We start from the raw sequence: 22,287 nt of genomic DNA on the forward strand, positions 1-22,287 counted from the left end.
CTCCTGTCTTTTTTTGCCATCTGTGTCCCCATTGGAAGATTTCCCCTCTATTACTTTTCTGGGAATAACCCAAAATTTGTACTTTTCTTTTACTTTCACTTTCAATGATAATTGGGGGCATAGGCAGCAATATCACCCTGACAGGTGTTGAAATCCACTTCCACTTCATTTAAAACTAAAAAAAGCGTTTTTCCTTTAGTTATACTTTAAGTAATTCAACCCCAATGATTTCCATATTTCCAAATTTAGGTTTCTATGCATTACCTTTGAGAGAACTGAACCAAAAAGGCAAATATTATTTAAAATTGGCTATTATATCTTTATATGCCTTAAATACTGCTTGTCTGGATCAATACTTAAAGTGGAACTTCACTCTCTCAATCAACATTGACTATTTTAAATCCTTTGCTGCTAGGATTAGTAAATAGATAGGAAAGTATATCATATTTACTTGCTTTAACCTTTTTTTTTTACATTTATTCAGTTACTTCCTGGGTTTCAGGCCTAGGCAAATGATGTTATAGATACCAAGAGTCTTCGGGAGGGTGGGAGAGGTTTTCCCAGCTAAGCACATCCTCCTGCCTGCATGCCTGAGCTAAGGACAAATGGATTCCAGGAAGTAAATCAAAACCCTCTCATCCAAACCTTGTCAAGTCTTTTCTACCCTTAATTCCTTACTTCACCCCTCACTGCCCCCAACCACCAACTTGCTTACCGCTCAACAGATTGCCAACCACTTCAATAGCAAAATCGACACAATTCGCAAGGAGATATCCAGCACTCAAATTCCTCCCCTACCCAACATATCAGGTCCAACACCACACTCAATACTCTCCTCCTTTTGCCCTTTGCCCAGTTACCACAGATGAAGTTGATAAACTCCTCTCCATGGCCCACCTCACTACCTGTCCCCTGGACCCTGTCCCCTCTCAATTACTGCGACCACCTTCCCACTCTATCCTCAACTCCCTAACCCACATCTTCAACCTCTCCCTCTCCTCCGGCACCTTTCCTTCCCCGCTCAAACATGCACTGGTTACCCCCATACTCAAAAAACCCTCACTAGACCCCACTTGTTTGAAAAATTTAAGACCCATCTCCCTGCTCCCGTTTACCTCCAAGCTCATCAAACTCCTTGTCCATGACCAAATGAGTCGCTACCTCACGGACAACAACCTTCTCGACCCTCTACAGTCTGGCTTCCGCCCACAACATTCTACTATAACTGCTCTACTAGAACTCACCAATGACCTATTATCTGCTAAAACCAATGGCCACTACTCCATACTCATACTTTTAGACCCCTCTGTTGCCATTGACACAGTTGACCACCTGCTCCTCCTCAGCAAATTACACTTCCTTGCCTCCGTGATTCTGCATTATCCTGGTTCTCCTCCTACCTATCTCAGCGCACTTTCAGTGTCAATTACAACTCCATCTCCTCTGCTCCCCTTCCTCTTTCTGTTGGGGTACCCCAAGGCTCCGTCCTTGGGCCTCTCCTATTCTCACTCTATACCTCTTACCTGGGCCAGTTGATAACCTCCCATGGCTTCCAATACCACCTCTATGCCGATGACACCCAGATCTATCTCTCCACTCAACTCACCCCTCGATCTCCTCACGGATCTCAAACTTACTGAATGACATATTGGTATGGATGTCACACCACTTCCTCAAACTTAATCTTTCTAAAACTGAGCTTGTTTTATTTTCTCCTTCACGGTATCCCCCCCCCCCCCCCCCCATGACTTCACCATTAATATCAACAACACAACCATTGGTCCCTCCACACATGCCAGGGTCCTGGGTGTACTCCTTGACTCTGACCTCTCCTTCAGCCCCCATATCCAATTACTGGCTAAATCCTGCCGCCTTAACCTCCGCAACATCTCCAGAATTCGACCCTTCTTGACTAATGATACCACAAAGCAACTTATTCATTCCTTGATTATTTCCCACCTTGACTACTGCAGCTCTCTCCTTAAAGAGGAGTTCCCATTTAAAAAAAAAATTAAAAGTCAGCAGCTACAAATACTGCAGCTGCTCACTTTTAATAATCAGACACTTACCTGTCCCAGGGTCCAGCGATTCGGGGGATAGAAGCCCCGCTCGTCTCGCCCTCCGTTCGGCGGCGCCGGCATTGCAACTGTGGGCGCCCGGCTGTGGCACTGCGCCGTGATTGGCCGCTCAGTCATATGGGACCTGTAATGTGTCCCTGATGATTGACAAGAGGGAGGGGGCAGAGCTGAGCGCCTGAGGGGAAGTGATGTCACCAGCCCAAGCATTGAAGAAGGCAGACGACGAGGGACCCCCTAGCAACAGCCATTTAGAGGTGAGTTAAAAAGAAAACATTTTCCAAATTTTTTTTTTTTTTTTTAAGGCACATTTATGCATTTTCTTTTTTTTGGGTGGAACGCCACTTTAATGGCCTACCCTTTAGCAGGCTATCCCCCCTTCAGTCGATTATGAATGCTGCTGCTAGACTAATACACCTCACTAATTGATCCGTGACTGCTGCCCCTCTCTACCAATCTCTTCACTGGCTTCCCCTACCCCACCGTGTAAAATTCAAAATGCTAACCATAACATACAAGGCCATGAACAACATCGCCCCCAGCTACATCAACAACCTCATCTGCAGATATCGCCCAAATCGTTCCTCCGCTCCTCCCAGGACCTCCTGCTCTATAGCTCCCTTGTTACCTCCTCCCATGCTCGCCTTCAGGACTTCTCCAGAGCCTCTCCCATCCTCTGGAACTCCCTGCCCCAGTATGTCCGATCAGCCCCTACCTTTTCCACCTTTAGGAGATCCCTGAAAACTCATTTATTTAGGGAAGCCTATCCCACACCCACATAACAACTGACCCCAAGCCACCCCTATCAAATCATTCTCTGCAGCTATTACCTTTTGTACCACCACCTCCTCCCTTTAGAATGTAAGCTCTATGAGCATGGCCCTCCTGTACCATTTGTATTGAACTGTACTGTAATTGTGTGGTCTCCCCTATATATTGTAAAGCGCTGCGTAAACCGTTGGCGCTATAAAAATCGCGTATAATAATAATAATAGTTTTAAAAAAGTAAATGCTAAATTACTTATCTGCCCTTATTAAACCACTTCCCAACCAGTGCACGCCGATGTACGTCAGCAGAACGGCACGGCTGGGCAAATGGGCGTACAGGTAAGTCCCATTGAATTTCCCGCCGTGTCATTGCGTGCGCGCCGCTGGCGACACGCGCTCGCCGGCCGGGAGCTCCGTGAGTCGGGTCGCGGGTCCCGCGGACTCGATTGCTGCAGGGATACCCGCGATCGCCTCACGGAAAGGATGAATGGGGAGATGCTGATGTAAACAGCATCACCCCGTTCTGCCTAGTGACAGTGTCACTGATCTCTGCTCCCTGTCATCGGGAGCAGAGATCAGTGACGTGTCACAGCAAGCCCATACCCCCTAAAGTTAGAAAACACTCCCTATTACTGACTTAACCCTTCCCCGCCCCCTGGTGGTTAACCCCTTCACTGCCAGTGTCATTTACACAGGAATCAGTGCATTTTTATATTTTTATATTTGGGACAATGGTCCCAAAAATGTGTCAAAAATGTCCGATGTGCCCGCCATAATGTCGCAGTCACAATAAAAATCGCTGATCGCCGCCATTATAAATGCCATAAAAACTATCCCCTATCTCGTGCACAAAATCAATAAACGCTTATTGCGATTTTTTTTTTTACCAAAAATATGTAGAAGAATACGTATCGGCCTAAACTGAGGAAAAAAAATGTTTTTTTTTATTATTTTTGGGGATATTTATTATAGCAAAAAGTAAAAAAATAATGCGTTTTTTTCAAAATTGTCGCTATTTTTTTGTTTATAGCGCAAAAAATAAAAACTGCAGAGGTGATCAAATACCACCAAAAGAAAGCTCTATTTGTGGGAAAGAAAGGACGTCAATTTTGTTTGGGAGCCACGTCGCACGACCGCACAATTGTCAGTTAAAGCGACGCAGTGCTAAATCGCAAAAAACGCACTGGTCAGGAAGGGGGTAAATTCTTCCGGGGTTGAAGTGGTTACGATAGCTGCAGGCAGAAATGCCAGGGGGGTGTTTTTCAAACTGATTTTCAAGAAAAATAAAGCATGGGTAAGTTTGCTTCAAATATTAAAAATTAATTAAATAGCGTTACTGGTTTGTAGTGCTCAGATGCAGTGTAGTTCCTCTTTCATTACTGCATGCATGTAATCATTTATTTCCTTCTGTGAATCTAGTTTAACGCCCTTTCATGTGATATTTACCAAGCATTTGCAGCGGTTTGCGGTAAATACATCAGAACGGCATAGTAAATTGACAGTTTCAGGATCGCATGCGATATTTAGGGAAAATGTGCCTGGACACCTAAATAACGCATGTGATCTGCTTCAATAAACTGAGCCCAGTGTGTTTTAGGTAAAATGTAAAAAAAAGCAAAGTGCGCACTATTGTTTCTGGGCCCTACCATGGGTACAAACAACAAATAACACGCATACACACGTGTGGTATTGCTGTAATCATCATGAGAATTTTTGGGGGTTGTTCTTTGGTTGTAGGTTATGGTAATAACAAGAAATATACAGCTACATTTAAAAAAAAAAGTGTTTTTTTTTGTTTGTTTTTTCTTTACTATTTTGTAGAGCTGCACAATTAATCGTCAAGAATCGTTATCGCGATCTTGACCAAAATGTTTCATAATTCTTTCTATGCAAAGAATTCTCTCTGCTCTTCTGAAGCCACAGCCCTCAAAAGAAAGGAAGAGAAAAACCGGGCAGTCTGCCAAGAATCACAACATTCTTTATCAGTTGAACTTAAGTATAAACATTGTAACAATTTGTCAATGGAATAGACTTTGCTGTAAGTGAAAAAAGTTTAACCACTTAAACACTAAACCTTTTTCTGACATTTGTTGGTTTCAAAATAATTTTTTTTTGCTAGAAAATTACTTAGAACCCCCAAACATTACATATATTTTTTTAGTAGACACCCTAGAGAATAAAATGGTGGTTGTTGCAATATTTTATGTCACACTGTATTTGCGCAGCAGTCTTTCAAATGTAATTTTTTTGGATAAAATTACTTTAATGAATTTAAGAAAAAAAAAAAAAAACAGTAAAGTTGGCCCATTTTTTTTTTTTTTTTTTTTTTTGTTTAATGTGAAAGATTTTACGTCGTGAGAATCGTGAGAGAATCGTGATATTTTATTCTAAGCAAAAAAATTGTGATTCTCATTTTGGCCAGAATCGTGCAGCTCTACTATTTTGCTAATAAAAAAATGAAAGAGATATGCAGTACCATTTACCACCAAATGAAAGCCTAATTTGTTCTAAAAAACAAGGTATAGTTCACATGGTCGGGAGCCATCCAGAAGCCTGGATCGGCACCTGGCTCAGCCTCTCACCAAGCTGCTGAGAGCCTGAGCCAGCCGATCCTGCCCCCTCTACAGCCCAACGCTCCAGTGAGCGTGTGGAGGACGGGGGCGGGGGGGCAGTGGCAGACAGTCACCAGCTCCCTGCTCACGAAGCACTCAGAATAGAGCAATCAGCGGTTCTGAACTTCTCTTTTAGTAAGCACCTAAAGCAGCAGTTTCCCTCTGCAAACACATTTGTTTAGTACTGCTGACAGGTTTCTTCACAATATTCTAATTTTTGATGCATAAACAAAAATATTATGTCAAGGTTTTAAAATAAGATTAAATAAATACTTACTCTGTCCTGGAAAATGAATAATAATGAACATAAAAAGAAAAATAACATAAGTTAGAAACACAAAATTAATAAAAGATACATCAATTTACAGGGATTAAGTAATTTGCCAAAATAAAAAACCTTTCTAGTCTTTATGCTGGTGATATTTTATAATGTGTAACACCACCATCTAACTTTTTCTTATATCTGACATCTCAGCACGTGCATTCATGGATCTATAAACCATAATGAAACTATGTTGAGAGGGTGCCACTCTCTGCTTGGATTTTTTTTTTTTTTTTATTTACGGAGTCTATTCCACATTTTTACAGCTCTTACTGTGAAGAAACCTTTCCGTATTTGGAGATTAAATCTTTTTTCCTCCAGACGTAAAGAGTGCCCCCTTGTCCTCTGTGATGGCCTTAAAGTGAATAACTCTACACCACGTTGACTATATCTCCCCCATAATCTCCTCTTCTCAAGAGAGAATAAATTCAGTTCATATAATCTTTCCTCATAGCTGAGTTCCTTCATGCCCTTATCAGTTTGGTTCCCCTCAAGCGGTTGTTCTTTAAGCAGTTTTACCATGGCTCTGGATTTGTACGTCTACGTGTTCTCCAGGTGTCTGAGGAGTGGCCCAAGCAGAGCCCAGTGTCCTAGGGTGACATTACATAATGGCTCTGCATCTTCTGCATTTCAGGGTCTGAGGATTAGCAAATCCACAAACTGCATAAATGGGCCTTCTTAGCTCTGCAGTAGGTAAAAATGCTTGACTGAAATACAACTCTTGATGAAAGCAGAAACGTCTATTGGGAAAGGTTTGCTTTTCTCAGCAGAGAAATAATGTCCATTCTCATAAGATGCTAGCAGAAAAACTGGAGCATGGTGGGAGTAAGGAGGGTTATATCTGCCTGATTAAGAGCTTTGTTTGTACCATCTAGTCTCCTGTAGGCAGCAGTATAATATCACTACCCCAAATTATTACTAATCCTGTGTCCCGTAATGAACAGTAGAGAAAACATGATTTTTGCTTGCAAATGATTGGATAAATTAAGTAAATACACCTTCATTATTCACTAAGCTAAAATTCACTTGTAATTGATTTTCTAAAATAAACGAAAAAAAAAAAAAGACTTCATACATTAGTAAGTTTTAGTGAAAAGTTACTAGTTGTGACAATAGCTCCATCTGGTAAAAAATAAATAAATTTGTGCTGAGGTATTTCTCTACCTTCCACAAACTTGTCTGCAATGAAAGATTCTTCTTCCTTTTCTTTATCTTCTGGCTTTGTGACAACCATTGATGTTAAAGGAGTCACAAAATTAAACTTTAAAGAGAGATCAAGAGCCTTTGCTGTCAGGTTTGCTTTTTCTGAGGGATCAGCATGGATTCTAGAAAAAAAAAAAAAAGATAAACGTGTTAAATGTTAAAAAAGGAAATATTTATTTTATAAAATTACCTTGTCTAGCAACTTGTTTAAATACCGCATATATGGGAAATTTAAAGAGGCCAAATCCCACATATTAGTTAATACAATACTGGCTCCCATGATCAGAAAGCTCCCGATCACAAGTACGCATCGAGAATTTTCCGGTACCTGTTCATTACTGTGCTGGGAGCATGTAGGGAGCACACTCTCAGCACAGTAATGTGTTTACTTAGGGCCACATATATGTGGGCGATCAGTGTTAAAGTCCACCCAATGAGACACTGCATATATGCGTCAGGTCAGTGCAAACTGGTTAAAAATGTGTACATAAATTTTCAGCACATTCGCACTATAAATAGACTGTACTAAATTTGTAGCTGGTTAAACAAATATGTAAATAATTTTATTAACCACTTCAGACCCAGAAGAATTTACCCCCTTCCTGACCTGAGCACTTTTTGCGATTCGGCACTGCGTCGCTTTAACTGACAATTGCGCGGTCGTGCGACGTGGCTCCCAAACAAAATTGACGTCCTTTTTTTTCCCACAAATAGAGATTTCTTTTGGTGGTATTTGATCACCTCTGCGGTTTTTATTTTTTGCGCTATAAACAAAAAAATAGCGGCAATTCTAAAAAACGCATTATTTTTTACTTTTTGCTATAATAAATATCCCCAAAAATATATATAAAAAAAAACATTTTTTCCCTCAGTTTAGGCCGATGCGTATTCTTCTACATATTTTTGGTTTAAAAAAAAAAAAAATTGCAATAAGCGTTTATTGATTGGTTTGCACAAAAGTTATAGCGTCTACAAAATAGGGGATAGTTTTTTGGCATTTTTATTGATATTTTTTTTTTACTAGTAATGGCGGCGATCAACGATTTTTATTGTGACTGCAACATTAAGGCGGACACATCGGACAATTTTGACATATCTTTGGGAACATTGGCATAATACAGTGATCAATGCTATAAAATTGCATTGATTACTGTAAAAATGTCACTGGCAGTGTAGGGGTTAACCTCTAGGTGGCACTGTAGGAGTTAAGTGTGTCCTAGGGAGTGATTCTAACTGGGGGGGGCTGTGTGTGACACATCACTGATCATCGCTCCCGATTACAGGGAGCGTGATCAGTGTCAGTGTCATTAGGCAGAACAATGCTTGTTTACATTAGCATCTCCCTGTTCTTCCTCACCGTGAGACGATCACGGGTATGCCTGCAGACATAGAGTCCGCGTGACCCGCGATCGCGATTACGGTCACGGAGCTCTCTGGTCACGGAGTTGCCGCCTCTTAAAGGGCAACGTACAGGTACATTAATCTGCCTGTACGTGCCCTTCTGCCACAGTATATCTGTGTGAGGCGGTCGGGAAGCGGTTAATGAACAATACTTTCTTGTATGTGTTTCTGTCCTTATTATGATAAAACTTCCAGTGCCATATCCAGTGTATATCTTTACACCATACTCATATGGTCACCTCACTTTACACTAACTATACCCACTTTTCGCCATGGTGCTACACTCACCACACTCTGCCCCTTTAAAAATTGGCACAGAAATCGCACTGCATTCCTGTGCAAATCACATGCGATTCTGTGCAGTGCAATTTGAGCCCATTCACTTTGAATGGCTCAAATCACACTGCATACACATGAAAAAAATGCAGGCAGATTCTTTTGTTTGCACTGGAACTGGACACCCATGCGATCTGGTTCAGGCAAGCGCACTGACGTGACGTCAGACGGGGGGGGGTGCCACCATGTGACGAAGCCGAGTGGCTCCGCCTCTTGCCTATATAAGAACTGTCTAAGCACAGAGTGGGCAGGAGGCCTCCCAGAAGGTGAAGCATTTTAAATTTTTTTCTATTTTTCGGGTTCGGCGAGAGTCATGATTGACGATGGATTACATCGAGGGACACTATTTTTTTATTTTTTAGGACTTTAGGATCTTAGTCAAAAACTTTTTCCAGTGGTTATTGCTTTTTGACACATTTTTGGTGAATGGGTAGGGGTACGATGTACCCGATACTCATTCACATAGGGGGGGCCGGGACCTGGGTGCCCCCTTGTTAAAGGGGGCTTCCAATTTCAGATAAGCCCCCCCGCCCACAGCCCCCAAACAGCAAAGCCCAGGAAGAGGCCCTTGTCCCCATCAATGTGGGGACAAGGTGCTTTGGGGTGGGGGGGACAGAATCCCCCCTGCCCCAAAGCACCCACCCCCCCATGTTGAGGGCATGTGGCTTGGTATGATTCAGGAGGGGGGTAACTTTTTCCTCTCCCCTTTCCTGACCTGCCAGGCTGCATGCTTGGATAAGGATCTGGTATGGATTTTGTTGGGGACCCCACAACGTTTTTTTTTTTTTTATTTGGGTGTGGGGTTCCCCTTAAAATCCATACCAGACCCGAAGAGCCTGGTATGGATTGGGGGGATCCCATGTCATTTTTATCTTATCTGTTTCTCAATAGCCGAGTGTCGGTTATTGTAACCCGAGTCATTTTAAATGGGATTTGACTCGTTTTTTTTTCTTTAGAAATTCCATTTTTGCTGTAGCATGCTTTATGTATGCTACAGATGCGCCACTTTACAGGCACATTAAGGGGACCCCCCAGGCACTATATTTAAGGGAATTTTTATTTTTGCACTTTAAGCATAATCAAAATCACTGCTCATGAAAAAAACAATTTTTAAAAAAAATATTTTTTTTTTTATTGATACATGTCCCCCAGGGCAGTACCCAGACCCCCAGACCCCCATACCCCTTTTATGGCCAATTACTTGCATATAAGCCTTCAAAATGGGCACTTTTGATTTTTCCTGTTCGGCTCCCATAGACTTCAATGGGGTTTGCCATTCGGGTTAGAACATTTCCCCTGTTCGGGAGTTCTGCTGCAAACCGAACAGGGGGGTGTCCGGCCCATCCCTAGTTATCCACCTTTTCCAGGTTTATTTGGTGTGAGACAACATAAGTCTAAAATGCATGTATAGGTTGTCTGCAAAGTAAGATTTATACAAAGTGCACAATTGCCCACGTTAGATATGTAATCTGACTTTGCACATTAGCATCCCTATCTTCTGAATATATGTTGTCATTACCATTTTCAGCAGAAAATTCAAAAATGTAGATTTCACAATAAGGGCTGATTTAACCAGCAGCAGTACTGAATGCACAGCTGCTAGTGTGCGCTGGCTGGACACAGTGCTGAAGGGCTGATCCTGACTCATCGCACTGTTTTTGTTTTTGCTTTATTGTTGGAACTTTATGGAAATGTCACAAGTGAAATTTAATTTTCCATTCTTACAGCGGTGTTGGTAGGCGGTGGTTTTCAACGAAGCACACTGCGTTGAAAAAGCGTACTGCATACAGTACTTGTTTTCAGTGCACACAACCGCAGTGGTATGATCTGACACCATAGGAAACAATTCACTTATAAATCCTACTTCTAAGCTTAACCTTATTGATCATGGATTGGTATCATATTCCTACGGCAAATAAGGCAATGTCATAATGTCAAGTAGCAAACATTTAAATATTTCTGTATGCACAGCCATGTCATGTTCATTATATAAAACCTTTCGTACACTGACATACCGTTTCTCTAGCAGTTGTTGTATGGTGATATAGGCCCATAGTCTTTCTATAAAGTCACCAAATATATATTGCAGATTTTTGTCGACTCCGTCCTTCTCTTGGAGGTCAATATTTTCACTGTATTTCAATGACTGGTCTGCCTGTGTACACAACAATGTTTTTTTGTAATCTATGCATGCAATTTTTGTTCTATTATAGATTTTTTTTTTTTTTTTGTCATTTATAAAGCATGCTTATAGAAATATCATGCATTGTTCCATATTCATTTTTCAAAACACATATCAATGCATTTATGTAGTAATTTAAAGGATTAAATGTACAGTTTTTCTACATGCAGCTAGCGTATGTACCTGACTTTGTCTTGATATCAGTCACTTGTAAACATTTGTAACACAAACTAGAAAAATAAAGGTCGGCATCACGGCGGGGGGACCCAATGCGCGTGGCGGCCTGGGGTCCCGATGACCGACGGCCACCCATGATCGTGGGCACGAGAGACAGAACAAGGATCTGCAATTGACGAGCACAGTGAGGCTGCAATTGATGGGCACAGTGAGGCTGCAATTGATGGGCACAGTGAGGCTGCAATTGATGGGCACAGTGAGGCTGCAATTGACGGGCACAGTGGGGCTGCAATTGACGGGCACAGTGGGGCTGCAATTGACGGGCACAGTGGGGCTGCAATTGACGGGCACAGTGAGGCTGCAATTGACGGGCACAGCGAGGCTGCAATTGATGGGCACAGTTTTACCTAGCAGTAATGATACATTATCACCTGATAAAAGGCTATTTACAGCCCTGCATTACTAACAGTTTAATCTACAGTTTGTTTGCGCCCCACCCAACCAAAAAATTTTTGAGCACCAGCCTCCACTCGTCAGCACTCTAGGTTAGTCAGGCTCTGCAGCATGCACATGTGCTGACAAAGAACACACAGACTAAAGGACACACTAGACTGAGCAAATGGATTAGATCACTGCCCAAGAGATTGCCAATCACTTCAAAGACAAGATCGATGCAATTCGTGAGGACATCTCCACTGTGCGTACATCTTCCCCACCCAACATACCTTGCCTAGCAGCACATTCAACACTCTCCTCTTTTGAATTGGCTACTACAGAAGAGGTTACAAAAATTCTCTCGGATGCCCACCTAACCAATTGTCCCTTGGATCCTGTTCCCTCACAACTACTACGGTCACCCTCTTCTTCTATCCTATGCTCCCTCACCCACATCTTCAATCTCTCCCTCTCTAGTGGCATTTTCCCCTCCCCTCTAAAACATGCGCAGATCACTCCCATTCTTAAAAAGTGCTCACTGGACCCTACCGACCTGAACAACTTAAGACCCATCTCATTGCTCCCATTCACCTCTAAACTTCTAGAACGCTTAGTCTACAACCGTCTTAGCTCCTACCTCAATGAAAATAACCTTCTTGACCCCTTACAGTCTGGCTTTCGCTCGCAGCACTCCACGGAAACTGCCTTACTAAAACTCACTAACGATTTACTAACTGCTAAAACCAACAGCCAGTACTCCATACTCCTATTACTTGACCTCTCTGCGGCCTTTGATACTGTTGACCACCCGCTCCTTCTCAATAAACTACATTCCCTTGGCCTCTGAGATTCTGCTCTATCCTGGTTCTCTGACTATTTATCACAGCGCTCCTTCAGTGTCACCTACAACTCTGTCTCCTCCTCTCCATTGCCCCTTTCTGTGGGGGTCCCCCAAGGCTCAGTTCTTGGACCCCTTCTCTTCTCTATCTACACCTCCTCCCTTGGTCACTTAATAACTGCCCACGGCTTCCAATACCACTTATATGCTGATGACACTCAAATCTATCTGTCTACTCCTCACCTCACTCCTTCAGTCTCCTCTCGCATTACTAACTTACTAACTGACATATCAGCATGGATGTCGCACCACTTCCTTAAACTAAATCTCTCTAAAACTGAGCTATTAATATTCCCCCCCGCCCGTGCCCCCCTCCATGACTTTTCCATCAAAATCAACAATGCAACCATCAGTCCCTCCCCTCACGCCAGGGTACTAGGTGTAATCCTAGACTCTGACTTGTCATTTCAGCCTCAAATCCAATGGTTGTCAAAAGTTTGTAGAATTCACCTCCGTAACATCTCTAAAATTCGCCCTTTTTTAACAAATGAAACCACCAAGCTCCTCATTCACTCCCTTGTTATCTCTCGCCTTGACTATTGCAACTCCCTTCTCATTGGCTTACCTCTCCATAGGCTAGCCCCTCTTCAGTCTATCATGAATGCTGCTGCCAGACTTATCCACCTTACCAACCGCTCAGTGTCTGCCAACCCTCTACTTCAATCCCTACACTGGCTCCCAATCACCCAGCGAATTCAATTCAAAATTCTAGCCACAACATACAAAGCCATTCACAACTCTGCCCCAAGCTACATCACTAATCTTGTCTCCAAATATCACCCAAATCGACCTCTCCGCTCTTCTCAAGACCTCCTACTTTCAAGCTCTCTCATCTCCTCCTCCCATGCTCGTTTCCAGGATTTCTCCAGAGCCTCTCCCATCCTCTGGAACTCGCTACCTCCATCTATCCGGCTATCCCCTACTCTTGCTCAGGGGCGGCGCTAGGTGGGTGCTTGGGTGTGCTGAAGCCACCCCAAAATATCTTCAAGCACCCTCATAGCACCCCCAAAAATTCCACTGAGGTAGTGGCATAAAATGTGCACATTTAAAGAAAAAATATATTTTACTTGATGTGAATCCTGCCCTGCTTGGCTGGGGACTCTTTTTTGAAGAGGAGGGATGCAGCCGCATAAGCCGCTGATGCTTAGTTAGATCTGGCTGAGAGGGGGGCGGATTGATCCAGAGTGCTGTGCAGAGGTGCAACCTTATAAAAGACTCTGTGACACGTGGTGCCTCTGCATTTGGCGCGCAAAAGAAGAGGATGGAGGAAGCATGGTGTTGAGAGAGAGCTCCAGCCCAGCCCAGCCCAGAAGCCTGAAGGTATGTTAACAGCTGAGCTAGCTGATTCTTTACATGGTAGACCGCTGGGGAGGGAGAAGAGCAGGGAGCTGGCTGAGTCTGCTGTGCTATTCAGACACAAGAGCGGGGGGGGGGGGGTTTCCGGTTGTTGGTCCGTGGAGGAGGAGGAGGAGGAAGCATTTGAAGGATGGTTGCTGACTGTTACTGGCTTTTCTTTTCATAAGGGAGCTGCTGCTGAGTGAGCCTGGAGAGGGGGAGGGGGGAGTGAGACACCACTTTGCAGTCCTCAGTCTCATTTGATCTGTCAGCAGCAGACAGCCTAATCTGGAGTCTGAGCTGAGCTGTTGTAAGAGACATCCTGCCCTGTGGTCTATTCTTGGCACTTTGATTTTCCCTGGGCTGCTGGGCACTGGCACTGCAATCATTAGAATGCCCCCCAGATCAGTACAGTCAGTACCCAAATGATGATTATCCCCATTAGAGTGCACCATTACACTGTACAGGGCACAGAACTGGTGTGTGGGGTTTTTTTTTTATTTTTTTAACAAGACTTGATTATCGCTTTACCCACTTCAGCTCTGGAAGGTTTACCCCCTTCCTGACCAGGCCATTTTTTGCAATACGGCACTGTTATTTTAACTGACAATTGTGCGACGTTGTACCCAAATAAAATGTGTGTCCTTTTTTTTTTCTCCACAAATAGATCTTTCTTTTGGTAGGATTTGATCACCTCTGCGTTTTTATTATTTTTTACGCTATAAGCAAAATAAGACACAATTTTGAAAATAACCTAGTATTTTCCTTTTTGCTATAAAGCATTCAATAAGAAAATGTCAAATCAAATGTCTTCATTAATTTAGGCCAATATGTATTCTGTTATATACTTGTGGTAAAAAAAAATCTCAATAAGCATATATTGATTGGTTTGTACAAAAGTTATAGGGGTTAATTTACTAAAGGCAAATAGACTGTGCACTTTGCAAAGTGCAATTGCACTCTACAAGTGCTTTTGCTTCAGAGCTTAGTAAATGAGCAGAAGCTTTGATAACTTCCATCATCCAATCATGTGCAAGCAAAAATGCTGGTTTTTTTTTTTTTTTTTTTTTTTTTTCCTTGCACGTGATTGGGTATTCTTTCCAAAGTGAAGCTTTACCTCATGTACTAAGCTTTGAAGCAATTGCACTTTCTAAGGGCAAATGCACTTTGCAAAGTGCACAGTCTGTTCCTTTAGTAAATCAACCCCATAGTGTCTACAAACCAATATATATATACACTGATATACAATTTTTATTTTTTATTAGTAATGGTGTCGATCAGCGACTTATAGCGGAACTGCTAGAATGTGAGAATGTTGGACACTGCCACTTTTGGGAACCAGTGACATTATTACAGTGATTAATGCACTGTTATTGTACTAATGACACTGGCAGGGAAGGCTTAACATATGGGGCGATCAAAGGGTTAAATGTGTGCCTAGGGAATGCTTGCTAATTGTGGGGAAGGTCCTTTTCATACTGAAAGACATGGATCAGTGATTCTGCTTCATAAACACAGGATCTATGTCATTCTGTGTGTACAGAAGACAATCTGCCTTGTTTACTTACTCATTTTGTCAGAGTACTGAATGATCATGGGTCCCGGTGGACATTCGGTCCACGGGTCTTGCTGATTAGCTCCCACTGTGTAAAAGCCCGGAAGTGCAGAATCATGTGTATAAATGCGTGATTCTGCACAGAGCGCCCACCCTGTAGCAGTAAATCTGCTATGGGGTGGTCCCAAAGCGGTTAAGCACTTCTTTCGATCTGTTGTATGGAATGTTGGCAGTAATCTGAAATACCTCTTTATTGCTCTAACAGTTGCTGGTTGCCAGTCTGCTGCTCATCCATTGCTGTCTGCGATTACTGGGTGCCAATTCCATCTTCAGGTCTTCCACCACTGCCTCTTTTGATCCCCAACCAGCAACAAGTTTCAGAGTTCTGCTTTAAGGTGGGTTCCTGCAATGTTCTTTCTGAGTCATGTCCTAGGTCTGCTCTTAAACAGTACTTTCTATCTGTTGTGTGGAATGTTAGCTTTGCTCTGAATTACTTCTCTTGCCTCAACAGTTGCTGGTTGCCAGTCCGCTGCTCATTCACTGCTGCCTACTGGGTGCCAATTCTAGCTACAGGTCATCCACCACTGTCTTTTGTGATCCCCAACCTGCAAAAAGTTTCAGAAAGTTCAGCTTTAGGGGTAGGTTCCTGCAATGTGTTCTTTCTGAATCATGTCCTGGGTCTGCTCTTAAACAGTATTTTCAATCTGTTGTGTGGAATGTTGGTGGTGCTCTGAATTGCCTCTCTTTATTGCTCTAACAGTTGCTGGTTGCCAGTCTGCTGCTCATCCACTGCTGTCTACGACTAGTGGGTGCCAATTCCATCTTCAGGTCATCCACCACTGCCTCTTTTGATCCAGAACCAGCAACAAGTTCCACAAAGTTCAGCTTTAAGGTAGGTTCTTGCAATGTGTTCTTTCTGCGTCATGTCCTGGGCCTGCTCTTAAAGTGGTTCTAAAGGCTCAAGGTTTTCTTAAAAAAAAAAATCCTGTGTGGTACCCCCTAATACCTGAGCCCCATTATTCTTTAGCAATGTGCACGAGAGCTTAAGCTCTGTGGGGACTAACTCCTTTTGGCAGGCTGAGGCAGCAGTGGGAGCCATTGGCTGTCAATCACAGGCAGTGAGCCAATATGGAGAGGGAGGGAGGGGGCCAGGCCGAGCCAATGCTCTGTGTGAATGGACACATAGATCGACATCCCAGGAGTGCTCCGGCTTGTGTGCCACAAGAGCAAGCTGCTTGCTCTGGGGGGCACTCAGCAGGAGTGTCGGCAGGGGACCTGAAAAGAGGATCAGGCTGCTCTTATGCAAAACCATTACAGAGCAGGTAAGTATAAAATGTTTAAAGAAAAAACCCACAAGAATTTATCACTTTGTTGTGTGGAATGTTAGTTGTGCTCTGAATTGACTTCTTATTGCCCCAACAGTTGCTGGTTACCAGTCCACTGCTCATCCACTGCTGTCTACTGGGTGCCAATTCCATCTTCAGGTCATCCACCACTGTCTTTCGTGATTCCGAACCAGCAACAAGTTTCACAAAGTTCTGCTGTCTATGACTGTTGGGTGCCAATTCCATCTTCAGGTCATCCACTACTGCCTCTTTTGATCCACAACCAGCAACAAGTTCCACAAAGTTCTGCTTTAAGGTAGGTTCCTGCAATGCGTTCTCTGAGTCATGTCCTGGGTCTGCTCTTAAAGTGGTTGTAAAGGCTCAAGGTTTTTACCTTCATGCATCATATACATGAAGATAAAAAAAAACTTGTGTAGCACCCCCATAATACTTACCTGAGTCCTATCATGCTCCAGCGATGTGCACGAGAGCCTCGGCTCTGTGGGTACTCACCTCTGATTGGCTGAGGCAGAAGCAGTAGCCATTGGCTCCCACTGCTGTCAATCACAGCCAGAGAGCTAATCGGGCTCAGCTCTGTGTGTGAATGGACATGCAGAGTTGCGTCTCAGGAGCGCACCTGCTTGGGAAGATCCAGGCTGCTCTGTGCTAAACCATTGCATAGAGCAGGTAAGTATAAAATGTTTTTTTTTTCCTTTGTTCTTTTTAAAACAAGACTTTAATAGCACTTTCTGTTGTGTGGAATGTTGGCTGTGCTCAGAATTGAATCTTGCCCCAACAGTTGCTGGTTGCCAGTCCGCTGCTGTCTACTGAGTGCCAATTCCATCTTCAGGTCATCTACCACTTTTTTGATCCTTAACCAGCAACAAATTTCACAAAGTTCAGCTTTAAGGTAGGTTTGTTACATGTGTTCTGAGTCATGTCCTGGGTCTACTCTTAAACAGTACTTTCGATCTGTTTTGTGGAATGTTGGCTGTTCTCTGAATTACCTCTTGCCTCAACAGTTGCTGGTTGCCAGTCCGCTGCTCATCCACTTCTGTCTACTGGGTCATCCACCACTGTCTCTTGTTCTCAGGCCTCCCATCAACAAGGTTCTGCTTTAAGGTAAGGTCATGCAGAGTTTTCTTTCTATTAGGTGAACCTTGTCCTTGGTGCGTTTGCTCAAAGGTATTGATGGTACTTTACCTATGCTGTTAAAGTAGTGGTAAAGGGTTTTTACCTTGATGCCTTCACTTTATTAAGATAAAAAAACTGACACTGATTGCCCCAATACTTACCTGAGTCCTTTGAGGACCCAGCGATGTCTTGGCTGCAAGTTTTCTTTCCCCATTTTGTGGTCTCACAGGCCTTGCAGATATCAGGGGGAGCCATTGGCTCCTGGTTCTGTCAATTAAACTCAGTGAGGCTGAGCAGAGGCTAAGTGGTGTGGTCGGACCGGGCTCTGTGTCCATGGACACACCCCAGCTCGAGAACAAAGCCCACATGTCTGCCTTCATAGCTAGCTGCTATGTGGACAGACACAGAAGCAAAGGAGTCAAAATTGCTGGCAAGGGACCCCAGAAGAGAAGGTTCTGAGCTGCTCTGTTCACTGTAAATGCAGAGCATTTACATAAAGCAATATAAAAAAATATAAAGCAATATTTTAAAGAAAAAAAAATGACTTTACAACCACTTTCAATACTTGTCATATTTGACTCAACAGTTGCTGAAGGCCAATCTGTTACTGATATCTGCTCTCTGCTGGTCATCCACTGCCATCTATTGAATGCTTGTTAAGCTGCTACTGCTGTCTCCTGATCACCAACAACCACTTATTATACTAAGGTATGTCAAATTTTGTTAACTTTGTCCTGGGCAGTGGTGTATTTTGGTTTTCTGCTGCCCTAGGCAAGACTAAAATTGGGGCACACTCCATCTAAATTTTGTCTTCTCAAGTGGCTATTTGGAGTCTCTGGTGGACTGTGGGGTAGTAACACCCCACCCCTCCCCCCCCAGTAGCCTGCTACAGTGCTCCCCTCAAACCCCTCATTGGCCTGCCACAGTGCTCCCCCCACCCTGATAGGAGAAGAAATGGGAAGGGGATATGGAAAAGGAGAGAAATGGAAGAAAGGGAAAGAGATGGGGGGAGAGGCATGGAGTGTGAGGGCAAATACCTGAAACGTCTGCTTTGGGTGGAATGAACATGTTTTTTTTTTCTTTTAAGGCAGCTAACAAAGATGGTTAGCTTTGCAAACAAGGGATATTTTCAGGAACAACCCTTCACAATCTAAGGAGAGGTCAGGTGACAGTCCTGTGACACTCCAGGTGACACTCCTTCTCAGGCCGCTCCTCAGCAGGGCCAGCAGTTCCCTGTGCTTGTGCTTCACTTGTTGCTCGCAGAGTCATCTTCCCTGCAGTCATACTGCTGCCGTGTGGGACATAATGGTGACAGGCTTGGTGTGTGCGGGTGGACTCGAGCCTCACGTCAGCACCCAGTTTGCAGGAGGGCCACCGATACTGCCTATTGCAGCGGGGCTCTGTTCCACTTGTCAAAACCTGCTCCCTGTGACCCTGGTAGTTCTGCCCCTGCATGGTAGCCCAATTTAGCAGGAAGGCACAGCTTTCTTCCCTGCTTTTCTGTGACGCTGCTCCAGATTTAATTCTAAACACTTGCACAGATGGCGGGGGGCAGCGCCGCCCCCCTGAAAAATGCCACCCAAGGCAAACTCCTTGTTTGTCTTGCGGTAGATATGCCCCTGGTCCTGGGTATGCTGTAAATTACTGCTTTGTTTGCGTTTTTACCAGTGCTTGGAATCATTTTTATTCTCCCCACAGCAATTTGCCACCGTTGTCTACAGATCATCACATACTACATTCTTCCTGTCATCCAAAACCACCAAATACTCCCAGGTTCTCCTTTAAAGTAGGTTCTTGAAAACTTTTCTTTCTAAATGATGTGAGCATAATAGTATTTTCTGTTGAAGACTGGCAGTTAGCTTATGTTAATGGGTTAGTTCAACGTGCAAAAACTGTCTAGGCATGAGCTGTGCAGTTTTGAGTACATGTGGACAATGCAAGGGCATTATGTAACCTTAGTCAAGCACTGTTTGTTTTTTATATATGCATGCACCCCTTATCTGCATTGGCAGTTTTTTTTGGTTAAGCTGAACTAACCCTTTGCATTCTGCAAATGGTTTGGAGTCTGAGCCTTGTGGGACAGTAATGCAGGTTTCATGTTTGACATGTTTTGAAGCACTTAGCTATACATTTTGCTGTGTAGTTCAGTTCTAAATTTGTGACTTTTGATTTATGAAGTCTGTAACAATTTTAGGTTCTCAAGTTAGTATGCAGACCTAGTCTGTGTTGATGAAAAATGGCATGTGTGCCAAGTACATATTTGAGTTTCTCTGATGCGGTTTAATAATATTGCTGGCTTGCTGTGAATTTTGTTGGCAGCCAATAAACATAGGTGTATGTGTGATTTATGAAGGCATAGGTTTTTTTGTGTGCCATGTACATACAGTGCATCCAGAAAGTATTCGCAGTGCTTCACTTTTTCCACCTACTTTGGTTTGATCATGTCTCCCACAGGCCACAGCATATGTCAGCTATGACTTGGTATCATTTCTTGTTCTGTCACCTGTTAATGGTTTAGCATTGCTTGCCATTCATGGTTTACTCCATCCTGTGCATTGTTTGCAACTGGACTCAGAGAAGCTTAGATCCACAAACCCATAGTATCTGCTAAAAATGATGGGTTCCTGTTCTTTACTGTCTGTGAATGCTTAACTGCATTATGGTGTCAATTTTATCCACTGCAAATGGGCCAGGAGGCACATTGTCCTACTCTGGTTTGATCATATCTCCTACAGGCCACAGCATAGGTTGGCTATGACTTGGTCTCCTTTGTTTCTTGCCTGTGACTGTTCATGGTCTAGCATTGCTTACCATTGAAATTCATGGTTTAACCTCATCCTGTGCATTGTTTGCAACTGGACTCAGAGAAGCTTAGTTCCACAAACCCATATCCTCTGAAATTGATGGGTTTCTGTTCTTTACTATGAATGCTTAACTGCGTTATGGTGCCCATTGTAACCACTGAAAATGGGCCAGGTGACACATTGGGATAGATTTACTAAAACTGGTGCACTCAGAATCTAGTGCAGCTGTGCATGGGGGCAATCAGCTTCTAACCTCAGCTTGTTCAATTAAGCTTTGGCAATGAAACCTGGAAGCCGGTTGGTTTCTATGCAGAAATGAGCCTGAGTTTGCACTCTGACTGCAGCTTTAGTAAATAAACCCCATTGCCCTACTCTGGTTTGATCATATCTCCCACAGGCCACAGCATAGGTCTGCTATGACTTGGACTCCTTTCTTGCTCTGTGACTGTTAATGGCCTAGGCTTGCTTGCCATTGCATTTATGGTTTACTCCATCCTGTGCATTTTTTGTGGATCTAAATTTCTCTGGATCCAGTTGCAAACCCATAGCCTCTGCAGAAATTGATGGGTTTTGGTTCTTTACTGTGAATGCTTAACTGCATGTATCCACTGCAAATGGACCAGGTGGCTTTTTGTGATGCACATACATTTGGTATAGAAATGACCCCCCCCCCCCCCCCCCCCTTAAAAATCACATTTTGTTGCTTTGCAGCCTGAAATGAAGACTGTTTTGGATTGGAAAAAAATTCTCAATTGGGTGTACCACAATGTGATTATTTTAGAGGGAGTGGTTCTTTTCTATACCCACTGTATGTGCATCACAAAGGAGCCCTGAAGCCAAGTCATAGCTGACTTCCTGTAGCCAGTGGGAGATATGATCAAACCAGAGTAGGACAATGTGCCACCTGATTTAATTTCACATAAAAGGGAATCCTCTTGGGTTCTATGGACTTTCTCCTCTGCTGGTTTCATATGTTCTCTTCAGGGCATGACATTTAATTTTCTGTTTACAGTCTTCCTGTGATTATTGCACTTTTTTATCAATTGTTAAGACAATAAATGTCTTATTTTCTAGTCCAAATGTCGTTTGGTGTCTCTGCCTTTCATTTTTGTTTATTTTCATGCTTTTGAGACTTAGCTCCCCCACTTTTACCCCTAGCACCTGCATAGCACCTGCAAAAAAAATTGGCTGGAGCCGCCCCTGCTCTTGCTACCTTCAGGCAATCCCTGAAAACTCATCTCTTCAGGAAAGCCTATCACGTCTCCAACTAATCTCCTACCACTTCCACCAGCTCATTCCCCACAGTTACAACCTTTTGTACCACCTGCCCCACCCTATTAGATTGTAAGCTCTTCTGAGCAGGGCCCTCTTAATCCTATTGTATTGTATTTTATTATAACTGTACTGTCTCCCTTTTATATTGTAAAGCACTGCGTAAACTGTTGGCACTATATAAATCCTGAATAATAATAATAATAATAATAATAAGTGTGCTATTGTGCCTTCTTTACCCAATCCAGGCTAGGAGAGCGGAGGTGATCAAGTGGTACTACGTGACTGCAGTAGAGAAAAGTGAGGTCTCTAACCTGGATATGTTATTTAGTAGAACTGTATAAATTTTGGAAAAATACAGACTTGCACATAAAGCAGTTCCATATATGAATGGCACCTGCATATATAGCGGTTTGCCTAGATTTATCCTTTAAGAGTCAATTTCTCTGTTCG

The 22,287-nt window shown here is 43.2% G+C and overlaps 1 protein-coding gene across 1 annotated transcript in view; it reads right to left on the reverse strand.

The window, feature by feature from the left end:
- The window catches only part of LOC141103144 (inter-alpha-trypsin inhibitor heavy chain H3-like), a gene marked incomplete in the record, with an annotated part of 321,136 nt that overhangs the window by 52,676 nt on the left and 246,173 nt on the right, over positions 1-22,287 (reverse strand). The window contains 2 exon segments of the mRNA XM_073592423.1: positions 6,942-7,102; positions 10,733-10,872. Coding sequence (XP_073448524.1) covers positions 6,942-7,102; positions 10,733-10,872 — 301 coding nt within the window.

The sequence above is a fragment of the Aquarana catesbeiana genome, linkage group LG07 (assembly GCF_042186555.1).
Source record: "Aquarana catesbeiana isolate 2022-GZ linkage group LG07, ASM4218655v1, whole genome shotgun sequence".
NCBI classification, from domain to species: Eukaryota; Metazoa; Chordata; class Amphibia; order Anura; family Ranidae; genus Aquarana; species Aquarana catesbeiana.